Source organism: Poeciliopsis prolifica, unplaced genomic scaffold (genome assembly GCF_027474105.1).
Source record: "Poeciliopsis prolifica strain line A6 unplaced genomic scaffold, Auburn_PproV2 SCAFFOLD006, whole genome shotgun sequence".
NCBI lineage: Eukaryota > Metazoa > Chordata > Actinopteri > Cyprinodontiformes > Poeciliidae > Poeciliopsis > Poeciliopsis prolifica.
This window is the reverse complement of record NW_026562381.1, coordinates 929,518-949,868: the sequence shown is the minus strand read 5'-3', so window position 1 is coordinate 949,868 and position 20,351 is coordinate 929,518. Positions and strand designations below refer to the sequence as shown.

Genomic DNA, 20,351 nt, shown 5'->3' with positions numbered 1-20,351 from the left:
TATTGATTGTGCGTCTTAGCTTTGCTTTTAAAGGAGAATCCACTGATGGCTCGACATCTGAAGCAGCCTGTAAATCTAAGGGGCCTTTTAATGCTTTAAGTCTAATGAGCAATACATCCCGAATAAAAGCATTTGTTTTGATCTTTCAACTGTTCAAAGAGGACAAGATGATAAAAACGGAAATTAGATGCTCAAACAAAGCAAGTTAAAGGAAAGTATGAACACATTTTAGATAATTGCACAGGATGCGATTCACCGCTACTCATACAGCTGTATTGTATAAAGTGGAGAGAAAAATTAGCAGAAAGGCTAACTTCAAATGTTTATATTTCCCCTGATATCAACAGAAAGTTGGATCCAAGTCAGCAAGCAGATCAATTTTAATTTACAATTATTTTATAAGAGAGGTCAATTATTCAACCAGAATTATGCCAGGTCCTTGTCGATGTCAACCAATCATCTTGCTAAGTGACATTTTCTATTACTAGGGTTGGGTAGGTTTTATTATCAATGATCTTGCTTCGTTCGTCTAAATGAATCAAAGCCTCAAATTAAGACAACATTCATGCTCATGAGTGAATGTATACTTTTGAGTGACGACGATTCAAATATAAACACAAATTGTAGTTCTTCACAATCTGCATTAAAGTATTTAAACCCACAGTGTCATCAACAGCCACAGCCAACACAGACGCCGGAGAAATGTGTTCATGATCTATGGGTTGCTCCGCTTGCCAGATCCCTCACTGCGTTTGGAAAAGATCAATGCTTTTAAATGCTGTTTCACCGCTCTCCAAATCAATGTTAACAGTGTCTGTAATTAAAATGCTTTAAATATTTTTTTTTTCTTCTCTTAGAAACAGAGGGGGGAATTAAAGCTCTTCTAAAGTATCGTTTCTCTCCTCTGCAGTACCTGGGAGAATTACCAGCCCTGGGAGATTCAATTATAACCTCACCACAGCTGCATTTCAGAAGGCAGGGGGGGGAGAAGGAGCTCACCCTGGGAGAGAGCCGAGCTTCGTTCATCTATCACTAACCTTCGGACGCAACCCCGCTGTAAAACGTTGAGCTCCTCCATGCCCCCCTCATTCACGCAACTGAAGCTCTTTCTTCTCACTCTCAGTTTCTCTCGCCGTCACTTTATGCTCTCTCTCCAAATAATGAATAAACATGAGTGGCAGTCAAGTGTGATGTAGGCCAGTCAGTGGTGGGGTCAATCAATCACCATTCCACAGTTCATTAATATTTATTAGAGCCTGGAGTCATCTCCTCAGCACCTGGACCAAGAGCTGGACAGAGGAGTCTCTTCAGGTTAATATTTATGAAACCGCTGGGAGAAACAAGACACATGTGCAGAGCTCAGGTGGTAGAGGTTCTGCTGCTGCGAGTGTGTGTGTGTGTGTGCGCTCCATGCAGACAAAAGAACAAAGGGTAACCTGGGTTTTCCAATCAGGACCATACCTCACAGATCAATATCACATTGTCCTTGGAAACAAACATTAGGCCTTCTCATTTGTGAACCTGCTCAAGCACATCATTAATCTAGCTACACCTCTCTACCTCCACCCGCCCATCTCTATGCACACATTCACAACTCCTCCTCCCCTCGCAAGTGTCACACCAAACTGTCACTCACCGTGGCACTTTTATGCCCTTACAAGAGCTGTGGAAGAAAATGGAAGCAGGAACGAACATCTACATAATGTCAGAGTCTGGTTCGTCTGCTCACAATGTCAGCTATTCATACATGGCCTGGGAGAAGATTTCTGAATTATTAAAGAGCTCTTCTTGGATGCCAGGAGAAGTTTGCCACTCAGGACTAAATTTGTGCTCCTCTTATTACTTACACGCCAAAATTTCAGAGCTAAAAGGTGGAGAAACGAGTGGTGCAGCTACAGGTGCATCTCAGGGAATTAAAATATTATTGGCAGGGTCTTTACCTTTTATTTCAGGATTTTATTTCAAAAGTGAAATGTGAGGCATATATTTTTATGGTTTCACATAATGAAAAATCCCAAATGTAGCTCATCAGAAATGAGAAAAAACCAAGAAAAACATTGTGTTTTCGTTTATTTACCCAGAGTCCATTTTCAAAACAAACTAATGGAAAGTTTAGTGGAAGGAAAAATATGGTAGAAGCAGCAATAAAAATGTCAGGTTCTTGAAAAATAAAGAAAATGCTTGGTTAAGGGTTCGTTTGCATGAATTACTGAAGCTGTGAGCCTGAGGGACTGTTGAGATGATAATGGAGCCCAGGTTACTTTAATATTGACATTCAGCTTGTCGGATTTAAGTGTCTTATTTTTCACTTGTCTAATATTGAAAATGCCATGATATCACAGTCATAGCATGGTCGTTAAACTGGATATTGGTACTTTTGGCATTGTGAGCAAGTCTTTCTAGTATGCATTTTGACATACTTTTTTCCTTCCACTAAACTTTCTGTCAATATGCTTTAATACAGCATTTCTATTTTTGATCTGAGTCACAGCAATAACATAAGAGTGGTGCATTAAAAGACCCTTTAATTAATACTAATTTATTTCAATTGCTCTCAGAACCAAATTCTTACTAAATGTAAGCTAGTAATCTAGAATAAAGGCTAAAATAAAGGTTTGAAATATATCACTGTGTCTAAGGAATCCATCGTACAGTATAATTTATTACTGAAATAAATTACTTTATTAAGATGGTAGAAATATTAATGTCATACTTTTTTTATGTTTCATTAATGTCTTTCACAATTCAAAGCTCACAAAAAGACAAAGTCAAACTAAAGAGCAGAGGGAAAGGATTGAAGGAGAAGAGCAAATAAAGGAGTAAAGAGGTCATGGGTTAAGATGACTGGGTTATTTACTAAGGGTACCTGTCTGGGGATAGAGCCGGATATTGTGCTTTGACTCATCTAATCCTCCACTAATGAACAAAGCCATGAAGCGGATTTAGTCTGCAAAGCTGGACCAAAACCGACGATACGCACAGGCACATCACTAGTTCTGCAGGAATATACATCACTCCTCTGGGTGGTAACACAAAAGACCAAAGGATATTCCATCTCAGCACGGATGTCGTCCAGGCGATGGGAGAGTTCGATGGCGTCTTCATCTTTGTTCTCATTGAACACCTTCAGCTGAATGTCCAGCTCCTCTGTTTTTTTTAACTCCTGGAAATTAATGAAAGTACCAGGAGTTAAAAGTGTTTTTTATAAATAAAATACACAGTTAATGTAGCTTTTACATTACCTTCCAACTACAAATCACTTACTACAATTACTGCAATCCTCCTGTATTGTAGTGTTTTATCACAAAACTTCCAGTTAAATATACTGAAGTTTGTGGGTATAGCATGACAAAATGTGAAAAACTTTTTCAAAAGCAGTCTTGGTATAAAAAGAAAACTAAGATAGCATCAACCCTCTCACCAACAGCTCCAGACAGAACCAATTCCTGCACACCTGTACCAGCCACAAGGGGACACAGAGTTGCTCTTTACCACTTCGCTATGAATCATCAGCAATAGAGTTTATGTGGTGAGACACAGCCAAATGTAACCCAATTTCTGTAGGTATCAATCACCTTGCACCGTTGTGGGGGTGCACCATCTGTCTCCAGCAACCAGCACTAGTTTGCAGGGAGATGCACAATGGCACACAAAAGTAAAGGAGGGACAAGAAGAAGGGAGGCAAACACAGTCAGCCAAGGACTATCAGAACAAAACAAATTGCTTTCTTTTTCGGCGGACTTCACTGTTTCTTGGCCAACAGATACACACCTTCCTGAGCATAACTCATAATTAGATGAAGGAGTGTCACGCTGAATGCGGGCAATAAAAGTGGTGAATGTGGGATTCATAAACGACTGTACACAGAGGCTCTTTCATATCAGAGGGCAGAAATGGAGATAATTAAAGTAATGACCGTAAAAATCAACAGGAGCAGCTGGGATGACTTATTAACAACTGGCTCTGTGACACATTCACCCCACTTGCAACAAATGAGAGTTTGAGTGATGAGCCGGAGCTCGCTCGCCTTCGGCTCGTGTGAAGCTGGTACGGTGAGGTTGCCGATAATAACGGCGCAGTGCAGAGGTGCGAGCTCTGCACCACGCTTTCCACAAGCCCTTGCTACTATTAATCACACCAATTGTTTTGAAGCTTTTCTATACAGTCACTCCCATTTTTCTTTCCAAAAATCATTAAAGAAAAAATAATTAAATCAATTTAATTACATCTAACATTCAAAATGCACATAAATGAATAGATTTCTCCAAAAGGCAGAAGTAGGAAAAAGACTTGCTTCATTGAAGCAAAGTAATTGGTTTGATGAGGTAAAGTTTAACCGAACTGACTTAAAAGTCTTCATTGATCTCGTTTGGCAGATGAAGAATACGTTAAATATTTAGGTCACTTCATTCCTCCTCAATAAAGTTAGGACTGATCTAAATCTGACTGCAAGTTGTTCTCCATTGACTCACAGGAAGGATCTTCTTTAAGCCGCATCTGAGGAACTCGTTGCGTAGATGTATCCGGAAGTCCAGGTCATCAGGCGAAGTGACCAGGGCATTGATCAGCTGCATGCAGGCGACCTGGAGATCACAAAAATAAAAAACCAGTAACATATGAGCAAAACAGAAACTAAAATTTTGGTTTTCCTGGCTGAATTGCAGACTTTTTAGTGGTAGTTTTAACTTAAACTGTAAAAAAAAAACTAATTGCAAGGCATGCATCACAGCATTTGTGACCTTTATGTCACAAATAAAGGTCACAAATTTTAGATATTAAGAAAGTTAATACTGTTGTCTGATGTGACGATAAACAGGAAACAGGAGCAAAGAATGATTTTATGAGCATTTGATCCTAGATCAAAATTGGAATGGGTCCATTTCAGATGTCTTTCCAATTTACTGGTACATCTCTAAATATACCAAGCATAAAAAGTAAGAACATTTGGTGTTTAGTCAATTACTTGGCAGCAAATCTCCTACCGTTGGAAAGTCTGTTTGTTTCTCTTTGAATAGTAATTATTTTTAAGAATAATGCATTTGCAAGCTGAGCAGCAAAGTTAAATGTGACTTGTTAAATCCTCTCTGCCAACACCAAACGGATTAATATACTATTGACTCCAGTTTTGTGTCATTTATTATATGGGATTAATGGAGTTTGAAGAAACAAGGTATATTTGGCTATTTAACATTAATTCCTTCATAAAAAAACAACAACATCAAAAAACAAGACTTCAGTAGAGTGTGGGAGAACAACATAACATCACGAGACTGGCATGACCGCCTTGGCTCCAAACTGCTTTGTGAGAGGCAGCATTTGTCACAATTTAGTCAGCTGCAGTGGCTGTAATCTGCTATGGTTCTAATAGTAGAGCTGCTGGGGGTTTTTTCAGCGCTTTAGAGCTTTGCTAATATTTAAAGTGTTTAGTGCACTTAGCTTCCTGTAAACTAATTCATCCAAAAGTGCTAATCTATTTTTCTGCTTTATGAAAAAGTTGAATTTACTTCAAAATGTGTGTCAAAGTTTTGGTTAACTTCATGTAGTTAGCCATTTATACATGTTCTTATTTTGAAGTGAGTGAAAAAATTTAACCCTCTTGAGGATAATATGTTGTAACATGCTGTTCATTGATACATGGCTTAAATTGGCGCTTTGGCAATAATTTATGTTAAATACCATGTTAGTGAAGGACTTTAGTGTTAGAATAACTAATGTTTATGAGTAGTGCTTTGGTTAGCGCAGCTAACTTTTTTGTTAGTGGTGCCTACTGTTTGCTAATGGTTGTGTTCAGTGGGGTTGAAGTCAGGACTTCATGAAGGCCATTTCATGCTTTCTTCATCGGTTGTCTCCAATAAAGCTTGCTCTGTGGCGCAACACATTGACGTCTTGTGGGACGGAGTTTGATCCCTGAGAGTGGAAACATGCGACCACCACTGGTTGCAGCACTCCAACTTAATTCATCTCTCCATTGAGATTGCCTCCTATCATGACGGATCTTGTCCTTTTTTTGGGGAGTGAGATGATGCCTTATACCATCACACTAAAAACTGCCACCACTAAAAACTCTATGGCATTGGCAGAAAGGATTTTACCTGATTTTAATGAATGAAACCCACGTACAATAGTGTCTAACTATTTGCTGAGACATAAACAAAATTATTACTTTTTTTCATGCTCAGAGTGCAAAACGTGATTTATATTGCTTGATGTTGGGTGTTGTTAGTCAGTACTTGCTTCACTATTGCTCTTCAGAGCCTAAACCGCAGCACTGAGGACAAAAGTAAAGAAAGAATCAGGTAAAATGAGTAACACAGTCCAGTTCTGTGAGGCTATTGACTAGATGTGCATTATTAATGGATTTATTGGAAGAAGAAAGAGTGAAAAAAAGAGTTTGTGCGCATGGTGGGTGGGTGGATGGATGAGTAAGGGTTAGGAGGAGGAAATAGCAGATGAAATATAATGAGAAGTAAGGTGTTTTCAGGGAGCAAGCCAAAGATGAGGCACTTTTCCTTTGACAGACAATCGATAAAAGGCTGAAGGATTCCCATGGCAAAATCTGAAATGTTGGCTTCTTAAACCTTGACCCAACACTCTATGTTGTTATGTGTTATTAATAAGAGTCACAGCTGTGCTGATTCTTTGGGGCTGTCACATCCATTTCTTTGGATGTATTCTGCTTCCTCTCACTGTCAGTTTGAGCATCTCTGGGCCAAAATCTCTCTCTGTGTGAGGAACTGGACGAGGAAAACAAGAATAAGTAAGAAAGAATATAATCAGATATGGTCAAGCTTTTCATGGAAAAATGTAAGACTTCTCCAAATTGAACATTCTAAAGTTCACTGTCCTTTGTGTTAGTCTTAAAATACTGATGTTCTAACACATTATACATTTATGGAAAACATTTGTACAAAAGACAGGCTTTAAATTTGTAATTTTAATTTGTAAAAAGAAGAAAGTTAAAGCTAGGATGGACGGAGGAAGAAAATTACTGGTTGCCAAACATCTTCAAACAATAGGACAATCATTCTCATATTTGATTTTTCTATACAAAAATACTATTACATACCTTTTACATATTACTTAGAAATAGAATAATAGAGTAGAAAACCTTTTTTATTTAAATATCTAAACCTCTAGGGTGGTCTATATGTTGCTTTGGGTTTTTTTCACTTAATGCAAATTTCATCCTTTTACCATTAAATTGAATTTGCCGCATTTTTGTAGATTTTCCTAGTTAGTTTTTACTATTTCACCATAAATTTCCATCGTAGTTCTGCTTGCATTATACTTCGAACCAATCCCCAAAATCTTCCCTAAGTGTTTCAACACATCTCAAAAGTAATCAGTTAACATGTGAGGTGAAAAAAAATTATACTTATTTTAAAATATTTGCCAGCTTTAATGTGACATTCCGCTACAATTTAACCTAAAAAGCTAAACAACAGCATAAAATCTTAAAGATGCAATAAATTGTTTGTGTGACTGCACACACCCTTGAACAAACTCTTTGTTGAACCACCTTTCAGTGTTATTTGAGTTAATTTCATCACTATATTTGGATCTGGGTATATTTGTCTATTCTAACCAAGAGAAATTAACTTTGTCATAAAGATACATATAAAAATATTTATATAGGAAAGCATTTTGGTCTTTTGTTGTCTCTCTGTAAATTAACAGTTTAGTTGAAGGATGTAAATCTCATTAAGATTTTAGTTCAGTTAGGGTTTTTTGGCAACAAAGCAGCTTAAAGTGGTTTATATGATAAAAACATAACACACTGAACAAATCTAAAAACAAACACTGCATTGGAGCAGCAGGATAAAGAAAAGTAATGGAAAGCTACAATCCAGACTAAAATTAATCTATTTTACAGTTATTAATCAAAGTGAGCTCTAAACAAGGGGATGAAGGTTTAGTCTTGATTTAAATAAATTGTTTTCTGGATGTTTTTTTTTTTCCAGATTAAATGAAAATCGAATGCTGCTTCTTCATCTTTGGTTCTGGTTCTTTCTGCGTTTCTGAAGGTTCTGGTCTGAGTGCATCTCATCACTACAATCAGATTTCAAGCCGGGTCACTAGTTTTAGTGAAATAATTCACTGGCCATGGTTTTAGTTCACGGGTGTTTTCATTCACGTAGCCTAGTGTTTATTTATTTTCAACAAAATTTGGGGTATTTTCTGTTTATTTCTGCATGACGTTACGTTAAAAGTGACACAAAAATTAAAAGTTCTTGATTAGAAATTGTAATTGTAATTAAACTACTAATAGCTGGAAAATGTAAGAAATTTGAAACCGGGAATTTCCCTCATGTTCAGCTGTAGCCTTAACTACACTAAAACACATTTTAATCACATTAGCCAACTCTAGCTGTGCAGAACATCACAGCCTTTGGATTTAAAGTCTATTAATTTCCCCCAAAACCCCTGTATCAGCAAAGCATTTTAATTTACTCCACAATTAGCAGAGCTTCATTTCATTAATGGCAAAATTTAAAGGAAAAACAACAGCCTACTAATAAAAGAATATCTTGTTTCTCCTCCGCTGCCCGCCTCATCAATTTCTTTCATGACTTTTTTTTCATGACTTCTCATGCCCTGCAGCTAATCTAATTCCTTAAGTAATTCCTTGCTCTGGACTCTTAAGGACAAAAAAAAAAGCTTCTAGTGGTGTTGTTGTTGCTGTTAGTTGTTTTTCTGTTCCTAAAGAACACTGGTGAAAATGAAGAGAGGTATGCTGCTCTGTTGGCCTCTCTCACAGAGTCCTCCGAGATTCAGCTTGACAGCAACATAGACAAAAGCAAGAGGAAGTATTTGTGGGATGTGGGAAAAAAAGATGAGTAGAAACAGCCAGAGGAAGGGGAAATATGACAAAGAAAGAAAGACAAACTCAATATATTTCTTTTACTTCATCTTTCTTTTTTTATGGGTTTTGCAAAGAGAAAGGAGCCATTCAGTGAAGGTGCTCAATGAGGCAGGTGTTTTCTTTTAATAAAGAAGTGGCAATGGAGCATTGAGTTGATTATAATAGCACTCTGATCACATCTTGTCATGTCCTAGGGGGAACTTGATGTGGACAAGTCGACATGAAGACAGAAGCAATGAAAGATGTGGTAATACAGCTGAGATGGAGGTATAAATGGACCAAACACACAGAGTGGCAAAACTGTCAATTTGAGTCATGTCTGCTCCCATTAGGATCTTGAAGAAATATGACACATTCTGTATACTGGGCCTGCTCTGCGTCTACCGTGTCCGCTCTGGGTCCACTGTGCAAAACATCAAGTAGGAGTTTTCCTAAAATACTTTATTTAATCTCCGTTTTGGGTTCCCAATCAATTATTTTTCACTTCATCCCATCACAGCAGAGCAGTGTGGAGGTATTTGGATCAGTGCGCTGCTTGTTGTTTTTGTGTGTGCTGTGTGCATGCCTAATTACTCACCTGGAGCTGCTGGGCATCGTGGTTCTCCAGTCCTTCCACAATTGGAGCAAATCTCTCTTTATTGTTCCTCTCTGCAGCAATTGTCATGGCAGCCAGAATCTTATCCAGGCTGGGGAAAAAGCAAGCAAACAAACACTTTTAAAACCTTTAACGACAGGACATTTCTTCACAATTTAAGGCTCAAACAAAACCCATCTCTTCTCGCGTGCTGGGCAGTGAAAGCTGATAATTTATTTTTTTCACTCATGTTAAATTTGCTGCTATTGCAGCAGCAGCCCATTTGGACTCGATCTTGCAGTTGTTAAGGTAAGCTTGAACAAAATGATATGCTTTTGCTGCAAATGTGGTCTATTCAAGTGTTTGTAATAAATGTATTTGGTAATGTGAAAGCTATTGAAAGGTCCGGGTAAATTAGTGTTAAAAAGGGCTCAAGCCAGCTCATTTTAGAGTACTTAATCATTTCAGACTAAACTGAGAACATATGCGGTGTCACAAACACACACTAAACAAGAAGTAAATTGAGAATAACTCAAATGTGTTTTGAGTTATTCTTTGAATGTTCAGAGAAAAATTATATTCATATTAGGTGAATATGAGCCAGAAAATTGACAAATTGTTTTGAGAAACATCTTCCCCTCAGTTTTCCAGAGAAGAAGTCACACTTGATGCACCAGGTTTCTACAAAAGTATTCGTACCCTTTGAACTTTGCAAATTTTATGCCGTTACAAATTTCACTGATTAGAAGCAGAGTCCGTTTTATACAACATTTAAAAACATGGGGTTTATTTGAAATCACCCTCCACCACTCCCAAAATAAAATTGAGAGCAAGTAACTTCTAAACAAATGTAACTTTCTAAGTGAATATCTGATAAGTTATTCTCCATTACTGTGTAAAGACTCCAGAGGTTTGTTCGGGGGCTACGTTAGGTTCTCAGGGACCACTGTCCTGCATGTTTTGGGTGTCTCCTTGCAGCTGATTAAAAGGAATGGGAAACAACCATCTGCAGTACGTGATGCCATGCAGAGGAGGTCATTTATTCATTTGAATCAGTAATGCTGGAATGGAGACATGTCTAAAACATGCAGGGCAGTGGGACCCACTGGGTTAGCTAATCGGATGATATTATATTTTTAAGATTGTTTTTTCTTTGATCCAAAATGTCAGACTAACCATCTTCTCTGTGTGAAATGTGCACATTGCTGTCTTCAAACAAGTTGTCCTTGTTCTTGAGATGTAAATACACCACAGATCTTGACAGGATAATTTTACTCTTGTATTTACTGTGTCTGGACGTTATTGGGTTCATAATGTACAAGAATATTATGTTTGGAAAAAAAAAACAATTAGTTTCTCGGATACTGAATTCCTATATGGAATGGCGATGTTCTTCTTTCCTCCTTCGGTGGACTGAGTTTATCCATCCATTCATTTTCTATTCATCCTTGTCGCTAGTGGGGTTTGGGAGGTGATGGTGCCCATCTCCAGCTATGTTCTGGACAGGTCGCCAGTCTGTCGCAGGGACTGAGTTTAGTTTTCTTGAAATTCTGGATGCCTCAAAATAGGTCCAGTTGGATGAACCCACAGGTTTGAAGTAATTTCTTAGTTTGTGTTTCTTATTCTCGAAATTTCAAAAGATTAATCTGACAGAAAGGTGTTTCTACAAAGATCTGTCCCAAGGTGCTAAATACAAACCTGAAAGAGTTTAAAATGTTTGCCCTTTGAAAGAAAAGAGCTTTTTGTCTTTCAGCCAAAATGTAAAACAGAATATGTTCAAATTCCAGGTTGGAACGTGCTAAAATGTGAAAAAGTTCAAACGGTGTGAAGACTTTTGGAATGCACATCTTTACCAACTGTTTCTGGTAAAATATACCAGACACAGTTGCTGTTGCATCTGCCACTACCTTTGTGATTAGCAAACATCATGTGCGACCAATAGGACCGTATGTGCAGAGTAAGGCTTACATGGAGATAAATGGAAGAACCCTGTGATAGACATTACAAAGTCGCTGAAAACATGACGAGCTGCATACTGAGCAGCTTTAAAGCCAGTTCAGTCGTAGCTACAAAACAGGCGAGATAGATCTGCTTAACGTGTCATGTTCTCTTTTGATGCTGTCAGCCAAAAACGGTGCCTAACATGAGTCAGATTCTCAGCACCGGTTGGCAGAGAAGTTTCGGAGAAGAAGAAAAAAAAACAACACCTCAGCTCCTTCGGCTGTCACTTCCACAAGATCCGGACATTTTATAGCACAGATATCATTGTGGAAAAGCGCTTGTTGTTCCACCTATTTTTAAATTATTTGAGTGACTGGTGTGAGTGAATAAAGTATCATGAGACATAGAGAGGTATATACCACCACTACAAGATTATAAGAGCAGTGATGCATGTGTGTTTATATCACACCTATGTGGTGAGTGAACTGAACACAACTAATTTACTCATTAACCACATCAGTGCACTGATTAATGACTCGAGTGCATGTACATGCAAAAGTTGTTGCAAGTGGAACACAAGTTCACTTGAGTTGTGATCTGTAATATGTCAACATATTGCTTACTTCAGCAGATAACGTCTTTATCTTGGTTGGCCTGAGCAACGCTGATTGTGTGTTGTTGAATTGCTACAGACTGAAATTCAGAGGAACATTCATTTATGTAGCAATTTTCATTCTTGTACAATTCGTTATTAGTTTTTCCATTAAGAGACATTCTTAGCACGACTGTGATGTTTGGGGGCATTACCTGATGCTGGTTAGGAGAGGAGACTGAGAAAAAGCTCTGACACCTTAGCTTTGTAAAAAAATTTAAAAATAAGAAAAATTTCCAATGCAATGACAGTTAAATTATAATTCAAGTGAAATAGCTAGTCAATTTTAGCCATTTGTATTTAGGTTTCAAAGAACATTAAAATATCTAAAGTTGTATCTAAAAGACAAAAGTTTGAGACCGCCTCTGTAATAAACCTAACAATATTAAGTTAACACTCCAGGCTCAAATGATAGATTGTAAATTGATCTCACTGTACACAACATCAATATTGCAAAGTATATTAGTTAATTATGCAAGTACTTCTAATTCAGGCTTTCTATGCACATAATAGATTTAGTGATTCTTGCTGTTTAGAGCTGCAGAAAATGTTATTAACTGTATTGTCAAGCAGCTAAGTTGTTTCAAAGCCAAAACAACAGATGTTGCATAAGTTTAACATAAGTTTTGGATTAAGGTCATTTTATTAAATTTTAAATTAAATATAAACAGAATAGTTTGTTCACTTATGCGAATCATGATAATGTGCAGGTCCAGTTTTGTGTCATTGCTTTGGAGCCTGTTCCAGGCAGGGAATGAGACGAGGCACCTCAGAGTTGAGTCCTGAAGATGCACAAGAGATCAGTAGTTATGGCTGAAATAAAAGTTATGGCTGAAATAAAAGCGCAGTCCTTAAATGACATGGCATTTTTAAACTGAATCTGGAATTTTATATCAGAGGGAAAAAAAAAACATTGAAGAAGTGCACACTAAGCCACTTTTCAGTCATTCTGTTTAAATAAAGAAAGAAAGAATTTGGAGAAATAAAACAGGGTAGATGAGCACAGCGAAAGGTTGGGAATTAAACAGATGTACATAAGCTGGCAACGCCCAAACTAAAAATGCTGAACATTCTGTTGGAACAACATGATACACCTTGTGTTAAACTATATTTTATAAAAATATGATGGATAAAAGAGAATTGGATCATTTTGGGATTGTTAATGTAGTCCACAATGTTTAGATGATGAACTATGGTTAAAGTTTATGTTGCATCAACCAAACTTAGAACTAGATTCTTGTGCCGGGTGAACTTGTTAAGCTCCAACATCAAAGAACAGAAAAGTTCACATATAATGGGAGGAAACATAATTATATGAACAACAATACTGCAAAGAAAATTCTGTCACTTTCATAGTCACCATCAGACCTACATCTAATAAGTCAAGATTCAGCTCCATACTTTTACCCTGAACAATGTAACAAAAGAAAAATATGTAGTGATGTTAAATTTTCAGATTTATGTCTAAATAACCTTAATTTGAAGATCTCAAGACTGAGGAAACTGTAAATAAATTGCCAATAAGTTAACCACTTAACTCAAGCAAATTGTTTTATTTTAGATCAGAAACTCAGAAAACAATTGCTACATGTAACACTAAAATGCCCTTCATTGTCCTAAGCCAATGTTTAAAAGCTTTAAATATTGTAGGAGAAGTTCATGATATTTACTTTTTAAAACCACCAACTGTGAAGACAAAGTTAAACTCTCTGGAATAAAAAAAAAAAAAATAATTTATTCGCTGCAATATAAAACCTGTTTTGGAAATTGTTTACTCAGCATGAAAATGACAAGCTCCGAGTCCCATTTCAGACGGTCAGAAATTTAGGACACATTTGCTAAACTCAGCTTTTTCTCAACGGAAAATGTGGGTTTGTTTATTTCCTTGACTACATAAAGATTTGACTTTGAGCTGTTGTTATTCTAGTCCGGCCCAGTGGGAAACAACAAACGCTCACATAACTCCAATTTAAAGCCTGTCAAGCAAGTTGTGTCCACAGTAAACAGACAACGCTGCACCAAACAATGTGGGTTTTGCACTGGAGTTATCTGAAGATATATAATGATTCACAGTGGATAAACACAGCATGAATATTAACAGTGGGGTGTAATCTCTCAAACATATAAATAAACTTAGAGGAAGAGGACTGCAACAGCAGTATTTTTCATCCTTTCTGTTCAATATTAGGGGTGTAAGCACAGTGAAGACGCACCATGACTTCCTATTTGTGATCTCAGCACAGATTTAAAACGGTGTAGCTCAGCTTACACACCAGCTAACATTTACTGAAAAATGATATAGCAACACAAGCAATTAAAGGGCTATACCACTAAAATATATCCTGCTGTTTAGACAAAGTGCATCTCTTACTGTTAGACTACAATAGAAAGCACTAAACCACTCACGTGTATTGATTTGACCAGTCTGGAATCGGTTCTTTAACAAGGATATTTATTTGTAAAAGAATGCATCCTCAAGGTTTATTTGTTCTTTATGAACGAACAAAAAAAAAAAAAAAAGACTTCAAAGAATGTATTTGTTTTCACACTTAAAATAAATAGGCCTGTCTCTCATTAGCTATAAAATTGACCATTTTATACAGTAGATATTATTCAACTTTATTAGAAAAGTTATTTACGATGCGTCATCTAGGTTTTGCAGCTCAAGACCAGAACAAGATACGCTCTGGCTTGCAAATACTGATCATTCCTGTTTATCGTACATTTTGGAATAAAGATGCTTAAACAAAAGAAAAAAAATGACACCTTGCACAGCGCATGAAACCACAAGTAACCACTCATAAAAATGAACAAAATATTCTTGAGAAACGTATGTAACTATTGCTCATTACTAAATAAACTAATATGATGTTCTAGTCCAGTAGTGAAGTGTTTGAGAAGTAGGAAGTCGTGTCAGACAGAATAAAAAAATAAATTAAAAAAAAGAGTGGAGTAACTTATTATAGGTTATTAAATTCAGAAATGCTACCTTGGGCCACACACCATATGTTGTAAAAGAAAAAAATCAGAATGGCATTATTTTGAGCTGATGATGTTCACAGATAGACACTTCATTTCTTCTAGCGAAGTCTCTCCAGATCATTCAAACTTATTAAAACCTGTATCAATGTACTTTTTAATGCCTTTTTTTCCTCTAAACTGTAGATCGTACAAGTCACATTTTATTAACATCCTTTTATTAATGGAACTCTGCAGACTTACAAATAAAACCAATGCTTCTGACCTTTAAAACTGTGACAATCTCATTATCTGACAAGACTCTCTGTGGAGAAGAGTGGCTGGCTTCTGCCAGATCACTGTAAGAACTGATCAGATTCAACACAATCGACTTACATGTTTTCTTCGCCAATAATACAGATAGCTGAGAGAATTTTGACAATCTCCGTCATCAAGACGATCTGTTTGGGGTCGATTGCTCTTGCCAACAGCAACAAGCTCCGCTCGTCTCCCAGGATCCTTTGCAGTCCATACTGTAAAACACAGAAGAGATGAGCCAAGATAGAGAGCAGATCCATTGAGTATAAGTTAATGAGAGCATTTACATTCATGGAGAACTTTCACTTTGAGTAAAATATAAATTATACAAAAAAGCTGTAATGTATGAAGTCATAGTTAGACGTAATCTTCTTTTAAAGAGGTACACTTTAAGGCTGTGGGAGAAAACGGCAAGAATGATAAATTGATTTAATTCAGGACAAGACTGCAGGGACGAATACTTATAGTCTCCTGCGCCTTTCTGTCTCAGCACAATTGGAGGACTGGGTTCAGATGACCATGTGTGGGGGATTAACTCCACAAGAGGCAATATCAATAGTGCATCTAACCTTGAAATGTGGGCCACTTCAAGAAATGAGGAAGACTTTCCCAAAAAGGGGATAATTAAAAGTTCAGAAACTTTAAATGGTGAAATTAGCTCCACTTTACTGCTTCATTATCTCCAGCCGGTGAACAACAAGATGCAAACAAGGTTGGAAACCTTACCACCTGTGCTAATGTTACACATTTACCAAAGTTTCACAAACATTTCTCTCGATTCAGCTTTTCAGAGCTCTATGTCTGTTGCATTTTCCTCAAAATATGAAATGATAAAGTCCATTGCAAACTAACAGTATATATTTTTACAATGGGTGGACTTAAAATATGTAGTCAAATAAACAGGAAAGACAGAAAGACAAACTGAAAGAAAAACAGAAGGAAAAAGACAAGAAGAGACGGATGAAAGGATACAGTGAAGAAATGAAGGAAGGAAGAAATTCAAAGGAACCAGACAAAAAAAGAGAAGAAAGGAAGAACAGAACGAAAAAAATCAAACGAAAGAAGGAAGCTATTTAATAATGGGTATAGAGTCAGGGAATACAAGTAATGAAAAAATTTCAATCTAAAGAATAAGTAAAGGGTATCTAATATTAAGTCATACAAACCTTGTTGTTCATGAAAGCCTTTAAGCACTGGATTAGCTTAAGCTGAATGCGTTTATCAATATTCTCTTGCCTACAAGAAAACAAAAAGTAAAAAATTAGGACGTTTTGATATGGCATCACAATTAGGGTATGGTTTTAGATAATGACACAGAGGTTAGAAGGTGGACATGTGAACTTACGGCTTCTTGTCCAGAAGCTTCTCCAGATTTTCCAGAAGAAGGCCGAGACCTTCATGGCCAAAGTTGTTGACCCAACTAGAATAAAAAAAAGAGAAACATATCAAATCAAACCAGTATTCAATCTTAATAGGTTCCCTCTTTAAGTTTACTTTACAGAGGTGGTTCCTTGGGTAAGATGCAGGTAGAACATCACAGCAATTTTCTAAAACCCATTTTAACCTTAAGAGGAAATTAAAAATAATAGAGGTCTACATTTCAAGACTACATTTGACGATGTATTTTGGATTATTATAACACTGAATTGTTGAAATCGTAAACAAGAGCTACACCATAATATTTTTTTCTATATAAAATAATCTATTTGCTTTATAAAATGTGGAATTATGAAAACAGAAATACAGAACAAAAAAGAAAAATCAAGCATTGTTCATCAAGACTGAGATCTCAGAAGCAATAAGTTGTATGTTGGAAGAAAACTTCATAAAAATATTCCTACCCAAGGCATTTCATATCATCTAGAAATCAGATTTAGACCTTTGAAAATCAAGTTAGGGAACCCTTGGACTACACTCTGCATTTTCCCAGCTTTAACCTGGAACAATAACATGTATAGTCAACCATGCCCTCTGCTTGACACTGAAAATATTCTGCATTAGTCTGACTTTAAACTGCAACCATTTACACACAAATGAGCATCCATCCATCCTAACCAAAGTTCTCAGCGCTAAGCAGTTTGCACCGAGGCCTGACGTGAGCAACTATTATACTGTGCCAAAAGATTAAGCAATGCAAGTAAGATAACACTGTAATCGATAATGGATCGAGAGAGATAATTGCCTATGAACCGCAGCGTATCAGGAGACGGCAAATGATCCAGTGCATATGAGCCTGTTTGCCTAAGCCGGGAGCAGAGTCGAGAGGCAGCGTTGAGGAACCGAGTGGTCGCAGCCAGATTATGCCATTAGCTTCACTTGTTTTCGGGCCCTTAACTGTCAGTGACGCAAAATGCATGAAGCAATTTTCCAGCATTAACGGGGCATAAGTCAATGATTTATCCCGCCTTTTTGACAATGATTTGAAATAATAATGGTTTGAGTATTAAAGCCGTTTGTATTGACTCAGTGAGTCGTAAGAGGCCCTCAATTAGAGATGAGATGCATTTGCCTGAGGAAGCAAACAAATTCGAGGTGAGGTATTTCTTTAATCTGCGGCTAAATAAGAACCAACCAGACTCCTTGTGCCACATTTCTCAGATTTATCTCATAAACAAGCAGAGTCAATTTATAAGTTGCTGATATTGAATTGTAATGAGCAATGATGTGCGTTCTTAAACTTAAAACAGTACAACATTCAGAAATTCCCTTATAAAAAGTATTTGAACAAGAGTTTTCTCATCCGATTGTTTCATTCAAGCGTGTGCTGTGCAAAATCTAACAGTTTTCAGGAGAAATACTGACATATATTGCAGCTGGATATGTTTGGGATACAAAAGTAGGACACCATATTGAGAGCCTTTGAAACTCAGCGACAAATTCAACTGGACTGCAGCAAAAATATGGTAGTCACTATGTTGTTTTTAGGTGAAAAACAGAAAGATCAGGGATTGTCTACTCAATTTTTCCCCTCCACCATAAGTCTTACTACAAGTTGCAACATAATATAGTTCCCCTCAAGGTTCTTAATGCACTAAATGTTTTGGGCCCGCTCTCCGTCCCAGACAGCCCATCATTCTCTGTCCCCTCCTGCATGACTTCAGGTCATTTGCAGCCTGCCTTCTACATGCCCCAAAAGTTTACAAAGAAGAAAAAGCTATAAAAATACTAGATGGTGCACATTCAGAGCTTGTCCTGGAGCTATGAAAAGAAAGAAGAAGAAAAAATAAAAATAAAAACATACTTCATTAAAGAAACTGGCCAAATCCACAATAAATCGCTACAAACACCAATAACTAGAATCTATATTTACAAAAAAGATTCTGTTTACTGTCATATTAGAAGCTTCAGATTACCTTTGCTCAATTTTTATTGTCGAGAGCATTGAAGTAATGAATATTACTGCGTGACCCATAATCACTGAAAGAGATCAAATCCTTTCAAACCCAGATGTAATGTGACGTTGTACTCAATGATTACATTAACTTTGAGGAGGACACATTCATATAATATTTATGGCTGTAATCCTCTGGTTAAGAACCACTAAAATGCATTACTTTCAATCATGTATAATCTCCAGGGAACATGAAAAAATATGTTTAAGAGAAGCAATTTTCTTTCAATTTTATTTTAGTTCATTTTTGCTCACTTAACATGATTACATTGTTATCTTTACTGGGATATGTTCAGACAATACATGCTTACATTAAATGTCCATTACATTACAGATTTCTCAGAACATTTTCTGTTAATTTCCAATACTGCAAAGCAGAGATGTGCTGCTATTCTATTGGAACTTATTTGTTCGCCTTGAGTGCTATCCATTATTCAGTCTGGACATTGCAAAGTCCATCATTGATATGACCTGCAAAGTGAGAACAAGTCGAAAATGTGCAAAGAAAATAGTACATGGCTCAACGGGGACCAAATCACTCTGTCCCACCTCATGTTTGACTGATCACTTCTGTTGTGTTTAGAAAGCTCGTCCCAGGATTGATTCCAGTATATAAACCACTTTTATCATTTTATGAGGGCTCAGCGAGCAGCTTTGTTCCTGAAAGCTTCGGAGGACGCACAATGTGTTTCATATTGCATTACAGAGCAGGCTATATAACTGTCCCTCTGTGGGTTTCAGGACCGGTTTGGCGCTACAAAATGTCTGAGCTATGCAACAAATGGATCTCCAATAAACAGCTTGAAACAAAGCTACACTGGTGTTAGCTTAGTGATTCTGTCAAACTTCAGTTGGGGATACATTACATTTTGCATTTTTGTCAGAAAGTGTGGACTGTGACGGGAAGCAAGAAGGTGAAGAACTAAAGTAAACTTTCTTTAATTAACAAAAACAAATCACAGCAGGGCAGGCGATAAATATTCCGCCAACACTGCAAACCTAAATAAAAAGGGGCAAGCAGAGCAGATGCAGGATCATACTGACAAGGTAGGATTGCAAAGCAAATTGGGTTTCAGGCAGCACAATCACTAAGGGGGAGATAATGAATAACAGAAATCAGGTGAGGAGCAATAAACAAAGGCCAGATGTGTGACAAGAGCAAGTTTACAACAAAACAGGCTTTCTAAATAAAACTCAAAGGACCAGAAGAAAGAAACCAGAATCTGTGTCCAAAGAGACTGAAGAGAAAACCAAAATAAATCAACACAGAAAACAATAAGACAAGGGATAACGAAACTCCAAAATCATGGTTAGTATGCTTTATTATTGTCATTGAACAACTGATTGTTTAAAACGGCGCTGATTAATAATATAACTCCTACTTGTTATCTTGTAGAAAAGCTTCAAACAGAAAGGTGTGTACCTTTATATTATGATCCAGAGGCTGAAATGAGATTGTTGGGGATAAAAAGCAGTAAAAGAGGTGATAAATGCAACGTTTACATACAGAACATAAACTGTTAGCATAGAAAGAGTTTTCTAAGTTGCTATGAAAAACTCATAAGGCTGATGCTAAAGACTTTGGCTGGAAGTTGAAACACTTAAAAATAAATAAATAAATAAAAATAAATAAATAAATAAACCTTTCTACAGT

General features: G+C 36.9%; 1 protein-coding gene across 6 annotated transcripts in view; it reads right to left on the bottom strand.

Moving 5' to 3' along the window:
• The window catches only part of LOC129360704 (protein diaphanous homolog 2-like), a 433,378-nt gene that overhangs the window by 294,834 nt on the left and 118,193 nt on the right, over positions 1 to 20,351 (bottom strand). For all 6 annotated transcript variants that reach the window (XM_055031073.1, XM_055031078.1, XM_055031077.1 and 3 more), the window contains 6 exons: positions 16,652 to 16,726; positions 16,473 to 16,542; positions 15,385 to 15,521; positions 9,441 to 9,549; positions 4,473 to 4,583; positions 3,051 to 3,163 (listed from right to left, as the gene is read on the bottom strand). In XM_055031073.1, the coding sequence (XP_054887048.1) occupies positions 3,051 to 3,163; positions 4,473 to 4,583; positions 9,441 to 9,549; positions 15,385 to 15,521; positions 16,473 to 16,542; positions 16,652 to 16,726 (615 nt within the window). The remainder of the gene's footprint in view (positions 1 to 3,050; positions 3,164 to 4,472; positions 4,584 to 9,440; positions 9,550 to 15,384; positions 15,522 to 16,472; positions 16,543 to 16,651; positions 16,727 to 20,351) is intronic.